This window comes from Pleurodeles waltl, chromosome 6 (genome assembly GCF_031143425.1).
Source record: "Pleurodeles waltl isolate 20211129_DDA chromosome 6, aPleWal1.hap1.20221129, whole genome shotgun sequence".
NCBI lineage: Eukaryota > Metazoa > Chordata > Amphibia > Caudata > Salamandridae > Pleurodeles > Pleurodeles waltl.
Window position 1 is genome coordinate 9774968 of NC_090445.1, and position 12095 is coordinate 9787062.

Genomic DNA, 12095 nt, shown 5'->3' on the forward strand with positions numbered 1-12095 from the left:
GTGTGGGTTTTTAGGTGTAAGCCCGTGGGACCTGGCTATCCTGGCAGTTCTTTGAGTGCGACTCTGTAATCTGACCCTCTTGATGTTCTCGGTTCTCAGAGTTGAGAGTTGATAGGACCTGCAGTATCTTTGGGTTTATATCTGGATGAAGTTGATGTACTGCCACTTTTTCTATACGTCTTTATGATTTGGCTTTATTTTGGGCTCTTTAGTGGCAAGTATGTCTGATCTGTGTGTACCTGAAGTTCTGTAGGTGCAGATATGTGTTATCTGTGTGTACCTGAAGTTCTGCAGGTGCAGGTATGTGTGATCTGTGTGTACCTGAAGTTCTATAGGCCCGGCTATGTGTGATCTGTGTGTACCTGAAGTTCTATAGGTGCAGGTATGTGTGGTCTGTGTGCACCTGAAGTTCTGTAGGCACGGGTATGTGTGCTCTGTGTGTACCTGAAGTTCTATAGGTGCACGTATGTGTGATCTGTGTGTACCTGATGTTCTGTAGGCATGGATATGTGTGATCTGGGTACCTGAAGTTCTATAGGCACGGCTATGCGTGATCTGTGTGTACCTGAAGTTCTATAGGTGCAGGTATGTGTGATCTGTGTGTACCTGAAGTTCTGTAGGCACGGGTATGTGTGATCTGTGTGTACCTGAAGTTCTGTAGGCATGGGTATGTGTGATCTGTGTACCTGAAGTTCTATAGGCACGGCTATGCGTGATCTGTGTGTCCCTGAAGTTCTATAGGTGCAGGTATGTGTGATCTGTGTGTACCTGAAGTTCTGTAGGCACGGGTATGTGTGATCTGTGTGTACCTGAAGTTCTGTAGGTACGGGTATGTGTGATCTGTGTGTACCTGAAGTTCTGCAGGTGCAGGTATGTATGATCTGTGTACCTGAAGTTCTATAGGTGCAGGTATGTGTGATCTGTGTGTAGCTGCAATTCTATAGGCGCAGGTATGTGTGATGTGTGTATAGACACTGGTATGTGTGTTCTGTGTGTACCTGAAGTTCTGTAGGTGCAGGTATGTGGGATCTGTGTACCTGAAGTTCTGTAGGCATGGGTATGTGTGATCTATGTGTAGCTGAAGTTCTGTAGGCATGGGTATGTGTGATCTGTGTACCTGAAGTTCTATAGGCACGGCTATGCGTGATCTGTGTGTACCTGAAGTTCTATAGGCGCAGATATGTGTTATCTGTGTGTACCTGTAGTTCTGTAGGTGCAGGTATGTGTGATCTGTGTGTACCTGAAGTTCTATAGGCCCGGCTATGTGTGATCTGTGTGTACCTGAAGTTCTATAGGTGCAGGTATGTGTGGTCTGTGTGTACCTGAAGTTCTGTAGGCACGGTATGTGTGCTCTGTGTGTACCTGAAGTTCTATAGGTGCACGTATGTGTGATCTGTGTGTACCTGAAGTTCTGTAGGTGCAGGTATGTGGGATCTGTGTACCTGAAGTTCTGTAGGCATGGGTATGTGTGATCTGTGTACCTGAAGTTCTATAGGCACGGCTATGCGTGATCTGTGTGTACCTGAAGTTCTATAGGTGCAGGTATGTGGGATCTGTGTACCTGAAGTTCTGTAGGCACGGGTATGTGTGATCTGTGTACCTGAAGTTCTATAGGCACGGCTATGCGTGATCTGTGTGTCCCTGAAGTTCTATAGGTGCAGGTATGTGTGATCTGTGTGTACCTGAAGTTCTGTAGGTACGGGTATGTGTGATCTGTGTGTACCTGAAGTTCTGCAGGTGCAGGTATGTATGATCTGTGTACCTGAAGTTCTATAGGTGCAGGTATGTGTGATCTGTGTGTAGCTGCAATTCTATAGGCGCAGGTATGTGTGATGTGTGTATAGACACTGGTATGTGTGTTCTGTGTGTACCTGAAGTTCTGTAGGTGCAGGTATGTGGGATCTGTGTACCTGAAGTTCTGTAGGCATGGGTATGTGTGATCTATGTGTAGCTGAAGTTCTGTAGGCATGGGTATGTGTGATCTGTGTACCTGAAGTTCTATAGGCACGGCTATGCGTGATCTGTGTGTACCTGAAGTTCTATAGGTGCAGGTATGTGTGATCTGTGTGTACCTGAAGTTCTGTAGGCATGGGTATGTGTGATCTGTGTGTACCTGAAGTTCTGTAGGCATGGGTATGTGTGATCTGTGTACCTGAAGTTCTATAGGCACGGCTATGCGTGATCTGTGTGTATCTGAAGTTCTATAGGTGCAGGTATGTGTGATCTGTGTGTACCTGAAGTTCTGTAGGCCTAGGTATGTGTGGTCTGTGTGTACCTGAAGTTCTATAGGTGCAGGTATGTGTGATCTGTGTGTACCTGAAGTTCTGTAGGCATGGGTATGTGTGGTCTGTGTGTACCTGAAGTTCTATAGGTGCAGGTATGTGTGATCTGTGTGTACCTGAAGTTCTGTAGGCATGGGTATGTGTGATCTATGTGTAGCTGAAGTTCTGTAGGCCCCGGTATGTCTGACATTTTTTAGCCATAATTCTGTGTATGTTCTGGCACGTGGTGGGTTTGTTTGATCTGGCCATATTTCTGTTCTTTGGACATGTGTGATCTGTCTGTTCAATCTTTTGTATTTCTTTGGTTGTGAATCTGTCTGATCAGGCTGTGTTGCTGCTCTTTGGCTGAGAGTTTCTAAGATTTGGCTGTATCGACAACCTTTAGATGTGAGTTTGCGTGAATAGCTGTACTTAGTTCTTTGGCTGCTGTCTGTAGGATCTGGTCTTGGGTGGGAGTCTGTATATTCCGGCCGAGTGTCTGATCTAGCTACTTTGCTATTACGTAGATTCAGGTCCAGAGTGGATGTAAGTTGGATCTGGCTGTATTATCTGTTCTTTGACAAGAGCCTGCGCCCACCTTGTGATGCGACGTTCATGGACTTCTCTCGAGGTCAGCTATTGGGTAGTTAAAAATTTGCTTTTCCACAATTTTCTTTCCAGTTTTCCTTTTGAATTTTTAGTGTTAGTAGTAAATCGCAGCCACACATGCAAGGATGCCTCTATCATTTTCTTGCAGTACTGTGCTTGTTGGCTGCTCCTACTTTATAGATTCCCATAAACACGGTGACAATCCCGATACTTCAGCTTTTTTCCCCCCACTCAAGAAAGCTGAGTCTTAAAGCTCAAGGTGTCTTTACCCCAACTAAGAAGGAATCACTTATTGCTCTTTTTAGTCTGTTTTTGTCTCCTTGCCAGAATACTTTCATTTTGCCCTTCTTTGGGGGTGCATCAAAGTGCCATTAAACGCGACGACTTTGCTTTGATCCGTATCTTGTTATTGTAACAGTAAATGTCCCTTTGTGCTTCGGTTATGTTGTGCACTCTTGAACGAACGTACGTTATCTGCATAAAGGAAAAAAGTCCTTTCGAAATCCTCATTCTACAGGATATTTCCTGAGTAAGCCTTTGTGCTTTTCTAAATGTGGTTTAAAAAGAAATTAAAATATGTATGTATATATCCTGAAAGAGCCCGGACAAATTGCTTGCTTCGTGTCACCATACTTGCGGTGTTTTCTCCTCAAGTGCCTGATTGTGTAGAGAAGGTTCCCTCCGACCTTCAGTACTTCCAGCTTCAGCTACGGTTTGTTTTCAGTTCTGTGGACGGAAGAATCCAAACAAATGAGTCCTCCATCAGGGGATTTCCTTGTTGTTCACTGCCCCAGAATACTTCCCTAGGATCCTGGAGCCCTCAATCCTCATCCACCCATCTGCTTGCTTGGGTGCTTCTGATCTGAGGCTGTCCGCTCTGCATCAGCCCACGCCCTCTGTCCCGTCCGCTTCCTCACCAGAGGTGAGCCCTGGAGGCCGAAGCTCTTTGCTGGCCTCATTTTTCCTGAGTTCTCTCTTTTCTGTCCTTGTTCTACTGTTTTATGTGCTCCTTCTTAAAAGACTTAAATTTCAAGCACAATTTTTCATGTTTTCTTTCTATTGTCCATCTCTGTGATTTCCAGGAATGTAAAAGTTTAGTCCACTACAGCTAGACCAGAGCGAAGATCTCCTTGTGTGGTGCTCAGGGTGTCCGGGTGACGTGGTCTAGAAAGATGATGGGCTTGTGTCATAGCACCTTATTCAGGGATGTTTCCGACATGCTTGAGCAGTCTGGGTTTCTTTGATTTTGGAGGTTAAATATCAGGAGCTCTTGATTACTCTTGGCTTTCAGAACGGGGATCTGCTGCTGATAGGCTCTTTGCTTATGACTGACCACATTCCCACACCTCCTCACATCCACAGTTGGGCCAAAGAGACTGAGAAGTCATCCTTAACTTTAACTTGGTAATTAAAGTTCTTATAGTAGAAGAATGCCTGCTTTGTGATAATTCTTGCTTCAACAAATTTTAGAGCTCCTGTTCTTTGTGCTGTGCACATCCAAGAAAACTAATTTTCTGCTTTTCGCAAGTGTTCCACTTCCGTTCCAGCAGTGTATTCTTTTACCTTTGCCATAATGTCTTCAGTCTGCCTTGGGGCCTTTAAGTTACTGAATGGCCCCTGCTCCTGTCTTGTGTTCGTTAAGGTGGTCACTGAGTTCTTTAAAGTTTTGCCCTGTCTTGTTGGGTCTGATGTTTCCCTGGTCATGCCCAGGATTAGTAAACTGGTCCGCGCTTGCTGACGGTGCATCATTGAGCAACTGATTCCTCTTATGCTGCCTCCTTTAGGGCCCAGTATTTCTGTAAGTTCTGTGTTTTAACATTTGTTTGTCATCTGTGACTGTATAGTAAAAAACATAGAAGCTGTTAAACGTGAAGTGATTTTAGACATTTAACAACTGTTGTGGTAGCCTCTGATCCTGGCTCCCCTGGGGTGTTGGTTGAGAGGAGCAAAGGACACCTGTAGGGTTTACGGGGTGTGTGAGATGTAGTCTTGGAGTTCGTCACTCACATTCCCTGGATGTCTTTCAGGCACATTGAAGTATGATATGACTGTAGGCTTTAGCTGCGGTGCATAACTGGATCACCGGTGCTTCCAGCTGGTCCTAGCTACCACTTCCCTGTGGTTACTGCGAGTTCTTTCCACTGCCGACGCTGACTTCAGTAGTATATATGTATCTGCAGGAAGGTCTTTGCCACATTTTAGTGTGTGATGGATTCCAGTACCAACAGGTTCATAAATCCTCCACCATTTGATGAATCTGCACTTTGGTATATTTTCCTTGATGTTCTGACGCAATCTTGTATACTTTAGGACAAAATGGCAATTTTGCTTCCTGCAAAACTTTACATAAAGTATTAGATTCCAAACTCTATTATTATTCATTATTAACCAGCATTTGTAAAGCACAGCGTTCACCTTGCAGGTATGATGGTGCTATCATACAGCCTGAAATGCAAAAATCCTTCCTAATTCAGCAACAGTTAACCTATAAATCAAGTCCATTTGTCTCTTAATTTTGTAGGAGCCATGTTTGGGTTCCTTCCTAAAGCTATAAAGATTTGCATCGGCTCTGAGGGGGGCTGGAAATCCATTCCACGACTGAGCTGCTTTGACCTGGAGCGACCTTCCTTCCAACCTTAATTTCTAAAGGCTTGGCACACAGACCAAGTTGGCCAATGAGGACCGTGGGTGCCTCTGAGGCCTGCAATGACAGAATCTCCTTTGTAGTAGCACTGGACCTGCCCTGTTTAGAGCTTTATAGACTACTCACAGGCCTGCTGGAGGTCAAGGGTGGGTTCCACACCTGATTATTGGTTCAGGCTGCCTGGACTTGTGTGGGCCTCTGTATGGAACTGAACCTTTTGTTTGTAGGATGTTACAGCTTGTGCTCTGGCAGGGCTTGGGTTGTGGCTGGACACTGCTTAATATGCACTCTGTCTCTTCAACAGTTACGCCGCAAGTTCAAGAACCGAATTGACGAACTGGAGCAGCTTCCTGAGATGCTGAAGTCCACTGAGTGCAAGCTCCAAGAGTGCCAAGAGCAGCTGCTGGGCTACGAAAAGAAGAACAACGAGCTCTCCTGTATGATTTCCGATCTGCGGATGCGGGTAAGAAATTGGAAGAATGCAGGCTCCAACACCAAGCTTTGCGAATCTCAAGAGAGGCGCAGTATGTGCGATAAAGGCTGTGAGGGGAGGTCTTACCGTTGCTGAACACCAGGAGCTCTGTCATCGCTCCACAGATCCTGTCCTGCCATCGCCGGCTCAACCAGCTCAGTGCATCTTGTGTTGAATTACATTAAACAACACTCATTGCAGAAATAAACTCTGTTGCCGTTTTGTCCTTATTGCGGTCTCCATAAAGGTTTATCTTCTACGCGTATTGCTGCTGCAAGTGGATCACCAAGGTAGGTGCTCGGGATGACTGGTGCAGTAAGTGGGTCTGTGTTGATCATGCCTCTTTCCATGAGTGGACTGGAGGCTGCATTAGTTAGGTACATGGCTGCATCTGTGCACATGCTGTTCAAGCATTTATCTTTGTGATGTTGCATAACTGGGATCAACAGTTTTTGTGTGTCTGCTGACTGTCTGTGTGGCTGCTGGTTACTGGACACCCATATATGTGCAGCTACTGGGTTCTGACTTTTGCAAATGCTGGTCCCAAACATATTTGTGCAACTGCGGTGCCCGGATGTACCTATATGATGGCTGGACACAAATCTTTGTGCCACTGCTTGGCAGAGGTGTATCTGTCCTACAGCTGAGCATGGGTGTATCTTAGTAACTGTTATTTATCACATCTTCATTTTGGAAATGTCAGTGGACTTTGTGACTGAATCCAAGGAGCTCAATCGGTATATTTGTGGATCGAAGAAAGGGCAAGTGTACGTAGACCGAAACCTGGAGGGCCAAAGATATATGCGGTTAAGCCCCCAGGTGAGCAGAAGGGGTTTGCGGCATGACTCTGATGAGGGCAGAGGGTGTATGATACTGGGCCTTGGGATGGGCAAGAGATACTGTCTGTGCTAGTCTTGCCCCTGTGATCATGAAGGCACAAGGTGGTATCTTTCTCTCTGATCTCATATGCCAGTGTCTGTGTGTCATGATAGCACAAGGTGAGGTCTGTGTTTGCAATGTGATAGCATGGTGTCATGTCTCCGTCTTTAACAAAAGTGGTGTCTGTTCAGAATAGCAGAGGGCAGTATCCCATTTATGTTCACATAGTGGTGTATGTGATCACAGAGGTTGGTGCCCGTGTGGGTCTATAACCAAGACTGTGGTGCCTCTGCCCCCGAGAAGGACAGGTAGTCTGGAAACCCCTGAAAACATGGGCTGCTGTCCTCGTGTGTCTATAACCAAGATTGTGGTACTTCTGCCTCCGAGAAGGACAGGTGGTCTGGAAACCTCTGAACACATGGGCTGCTGTCCTCGTGCGTCTATAACCAAGATTGTGGTACTTCTGCCTCCGAGAAGGACAGGGGGTCTGAAAACCCCTGAATACATGGGCTGCTGTCTTCGTGCGTCTATAACCAAGATTGCGGTACTTCTGCCTCTGAGAAGGACAGGTGGTCTGGAAACCCCTGAACACATGGGCTGCTGTCCTCGTGCACCTATAACCAAGATTGTGGTACTTCTGCATCCGGAAAGGACAGGTGGTCTGGAAACCCCTGAACACATGGGCTGCTGTCCTCGTGCGCCTATAACCAAGATTGTGGTACTTCTGCCTCCGAGAAGGACAGGTGGTCTGGAAACCCCTGAACACATGGGCTGCTGTCCTCGTGCACCTATAACCAAGATTGTGGTACTTATGCATCTGGAAAGGACAGGTGGTCTGGAAACCCCTGAACACATGGGCTGCTGTCCTCATGCGTCTATAACCAAGATTGTGGTACTTCTGCCTCCGAGAAGGACAGGTGGTCTGGAAACCCCTGAACACATGGGCTGCTGTCCTCATGCGTCTAACTTCTGCCTCCGAGAAGGACAGGTGGTCTGGAAACCCTTTCTATTGAGCTTCAGAGATGGCCTGTTGCTTATTCCTCCCAGCTCTTGATCTAACCATGATAATGGAGGCCGAGGTAGAAGCAGCACATGCAGATCCTTAGCAGGAAAAACTGATTGTCAAAAATAACCTCCAAGACATTAAACAGGTCAGTAAGTCAGAGGATGCTGAGGATCAGGAGAAGAACCTGGAGCATTTTGACTCTGAGAATGACAAATACACAAAAGCAGGGTCTCCTGGAGCAAGCAATCACAACAAGTCAATTATGACACACCAAAAGGTCATCCAACCAACCTCTGGATAGTTTGCAAGATTTGTCCCTGAAAGAGAACACAGGAAGCGGAGTTAGGATCTTTAGGGTGTACCCTAACAAGGAATTACTAGGGTTGACTATTGGAAGGTTCTAGAATCTTCTATCATTTGCCAGAACACCGAGATTTTAAAAGGCTCTTGGTGTACATGTGCAGAAGAAACAGAATACAGCAAAAGGTGTCTGTCAGAAAACTCCATGCCTCTTCGAAACGCCGCTGCAGCCTAGTCATCTGAGAGGTTGAAACTTAGCACCGACACAACCAAAACTGTCACTGCAGAGAAGACTGCAACCACGGCATCTTTGAGCAGTCGTGCCAGTGCATGAGCCCAACACCACAAAGTGAGTTCCTCCTCCTTGCAAAGGCTCTTGGGGAGTGGACTCTGTGCTTTAACACTTTGCACCTACGAAAGAACCAAGAAAGCCTGGCTTATCAGGATTTTTTTGGAATAAATGTTTTGACCAGAAGTGGGGCGTGAAAGGCTATTGCAGGTTCCAAAGACCTATCAGAAGGAGCATGTCCTTCCCTGTCAATAAGGTACTGCAATTTCCCTCCACAAAATCGTGAATAAGATTTCTTTTGATGTGGACTCTTCCTGATCATTCCCTAAAGTAGATGACAGAAGTATACTTCTCTTTATGTGAGAGAAATTGTGTTTGGCAGGTTTTAAGATGTCTACATGAAAGGTAGGGTGAATTCTCATTACTGGACAATCATTGGGCCTGTAATCTGTGGCATCTAATAGAGAAATTTAGTTGAAGATTCCTTACCTTAGAATTCCCCATGTATCAGTCTGAATCCAGATCTTTTTCTCGTAGTAGTACCCCTGCATGCCACCAGGTGGTATCGGTTGGCTCCACATCCTTCGGCGTCATGTGTGCTGGACATGACATCGCGGTTCCTATGTTGGCACCACCCTGGCGCGCTGACATTTCTTTTTGTTCCGCTCCAACAATCGCTGATACGAAGACCAGTTACCCCTCAGTCATTTTTTTGACAGAATTTTTTTTGACTTTTGTCGAAGCTTTTTTGACTGACTCATGCTGCATCGAGGGTTGTCTTTGTGTAAGACTGGATTCAAGCCCTGTGGATCATGTCATCGGGCGAGGTGCATGACTGATCCACACTTTGCGTGCTTATGGTGTCTGGAGCGCGACCACAACCTGATGTCCTGCTCCGACTGTGGGGCCATGAATCCCAAGACTTTGAGGGAGCGGTCCCTAAAGCTTCTAGTGGCTCAGAGCTCCGCTCTGCTTCATTTCTGATCTCGGTCGAGAGTAAGGTCCCGAGAATGGTCGAGAAGCCCTCATGCATCTTTTTACCACTTCAAGTCCTCAGGACAATCGGGTAAGAGGCACAAGAAGTCATAGAGCAAGCATTCTTCGATTTCACCTTGTCAGTTGGCAGACGAGGGACAGGGAGCGTCATTCTAGGCCTCTGTCCTCATAGGCTGCATCTGGGTCGACTCCAAGCTTCGAGTTTCCAGGACTCAGAGTGACCCCTGCCCAACTGAGGGAATTTTCTGAGTCCACGTGCCGCATATTTGAGCAGTCTGACTCCCCTGGAGCGCCTTTGGGCCCACGGAGTCGGCAGGGGCCCCCTTGGGTTAGGTGTTGCTGACTTATGCCTTGGCTCAAAAGGCACCCAGGATCTGTTGCTGGATATGACTTGGCATCGGTCGTACCACCTCTACCTTTCCCAACTCTGGTTTCGACACCACCCATGCCTCCAGATGGCATTGACCCCATCCTTTTATCCAGCTCCATCATGGGGCCGGATCTGCGTCATGCACGCCGACCCAACTCCGATATGCAGCCGGATCGGCGTTGCACAACACCATCTTTGGCAGATGCCTTGCCCTCTATGTCAGATCCTGACCCTTACTCTTATGGGTTGGGGTACGGAGGGGAATGGGAGGGGTCGTTGGACCCTTTAGAGTCACAGCTACAAGATCCTGTGGACTGGCATATGGACCTAGGTGAGGCCAGTGGTCTAGACATTTCGCCTGACTCTGGCATGCTTTCTCCCCCTACTGTGGCTACAGAGAAGGGAGACTCCTATTCAATGGTGGTGCGAAGAGCGGCCAAGGGCCTCGATCTACCTTCGGCTATAATCAGAATTAACCTTCTGACAGAGATAATTCAGCCTAGGGCTTCCTCCCTTGAACCCCTTCTATCCTGTAATGAAGCACTCACTGATGTCCTGCAGGTTACCTAGTCCAAACCCAGCAGAGGGGCTCCTGTGAACAGGACAATCGCCGGCCGCCATAGACCTTCTTCTAATGACCCAGCATTCCTGACGCAACACCCCACCACTGAGAGCTTGATTATCCAAGTGTCTACGTCCCAGGACACATTCCCTCCGCACCCCCGGATAGGAAGTCCAAGAGGCTGGACCAACTTGGGAAGAAACTGTTCTCTTTCTCCAGCCTGGCATTGCGGTCCGTGACCACCACATGCCTTTTGGGCTGTTATCCCCATACTTGATGGGATGCTGTTGTGCAAGTGGTGCCACAGGTCCCCGAGGAAGCCTGGGCCTTTTTCTCTCAAGTTGTTGCTGACAGGAGACCCGCAGCGAAGTTCAGAATCACTTGTGGGCTGGGCAGAGCGGTTGCATCCACGGTGTCCTTGAGGCGCCACACTTGGTTGAGGACGTCTGGCTTTCGGGGCATGTCCAGCTTCGGAGACAAAGCAGACTCTGTGCATGTGCTTTTCAAGGATTCTCGTGCTACAGCCAGATAGTTGGGCTTCATAGCTGCCCCTCACCCTCTTCAGTCTGCTTTTTACCCCTTTGGTGGCCACAAAAGGGGCGTTCCAACACATCCATTTCCCCCAGCCACCGTGCAGCACATTCTGCCCAGCCTCTGCATGACCGGGGATGTGAGATTCACTGTCCTCAAGGATCAGGGAGCCAGCGATACAGCCGGTCCACCCCACCGTTCCCCCTCTGCATGGATCTCCAAACCTTCCTAGTCTGACGTTTCCCCGCCAGGGACCAGTCGGAGACCGGAATCGCCATCACCTGCTCCGCTGGACAGACAGATGAGTTTTGCAAATAGTCCAAAGGGGCTACTCCCTCCCCCCCCCTTTCCAAGACTACTTGTCTATCCATGCCAACATCCTACGATCAGATGTCCAAGAGTCATTTAGCATTTCTCCGCGAGGAGGTTACAGCTCTCTTGGCCAAGGGAGCCATAGGGAGGGTCCCTGTGGCAGAAGTAGGTTGTGGTTGTTATTCCTGCTACTTTCTGGTGCCCAAGAAGGACAAAGGCCTGCGTATTATCCTAAACGTTTGGTCCCTCAATCTCTTCTGCAAAAAGGAGTTCAAAATGATCACTTTGGCTCAGGTCTGGACCCCAGAGGCTGGATGTAGCATCAGCCTTGAGGATGCTTATTTTTACATCCCTGTCCTGCCTGCTCACAGATGTTACTTGCCATTCACGGTAGGCATTAAGCACTTTCAATTTACCGTGCTCCCCTTTGGTCTCACCAGCGCCCCTCAGGTGTTCAGAGGTGATGGCGGTGGTCGCAGCTCATCTGTGCTGATCAAGGGTTTCAGTCTTCCCCCTACCTTGATGACTCGCTGTTGAAGGCGGGCTTGCCCTAGGCTGTCATCTCCCATCCTCCAGAGTACAGCGGAACTCCTGCATTCGCTGGGGTTCACTGTCAACGTGCTGAAGTCAAACGTGACTCCCCCTCAGACGCTCCCTTTCATCAGAGTGGTTTCGGACACAGTGCAGTTTCGGGTTTATCCTCCCGAGCGGCGAGTCCAGGATATTCAGGCTATGATGCTGATGTTTCAGCCTCTATCCTGGGTTTCGGTGAGACAGACTCTGAGGCTGCTGGGGCTCATGGTCTCCTGCATCCTGCTGGTGATACATACCAAATGGCATATGCAGGCTCTGCAGTGGGACCTG

The 12095-nt window shown here is 47.9% G+C and overlaps 1 protein-coding gene across 8 annotated transcripts in view; it reads left to right on the plus strand.

The window, feature by feature from the left end:
- ODF2 (outer dense fiber of sperm tails 2) overlaps positions 1-12095 on the plus strand; it is a 239552-nt gene that overhangs the window by 198469 nt on the left and 28988 nt on the right. For all 8 annotated transcript variants that reach the window (XM_069236996.1, XM_069236995.1, XM_069236999.1 and 5 more), the window contains one exon: positions 5819-5977. In XM_069236996.1, the coding sequence (XP_069093097.1) occupies positions 5819-5977 (159 nt within the window). The remainder of the gene's footprint in view (positions 1-5818; positions 5978-12095) is intronic.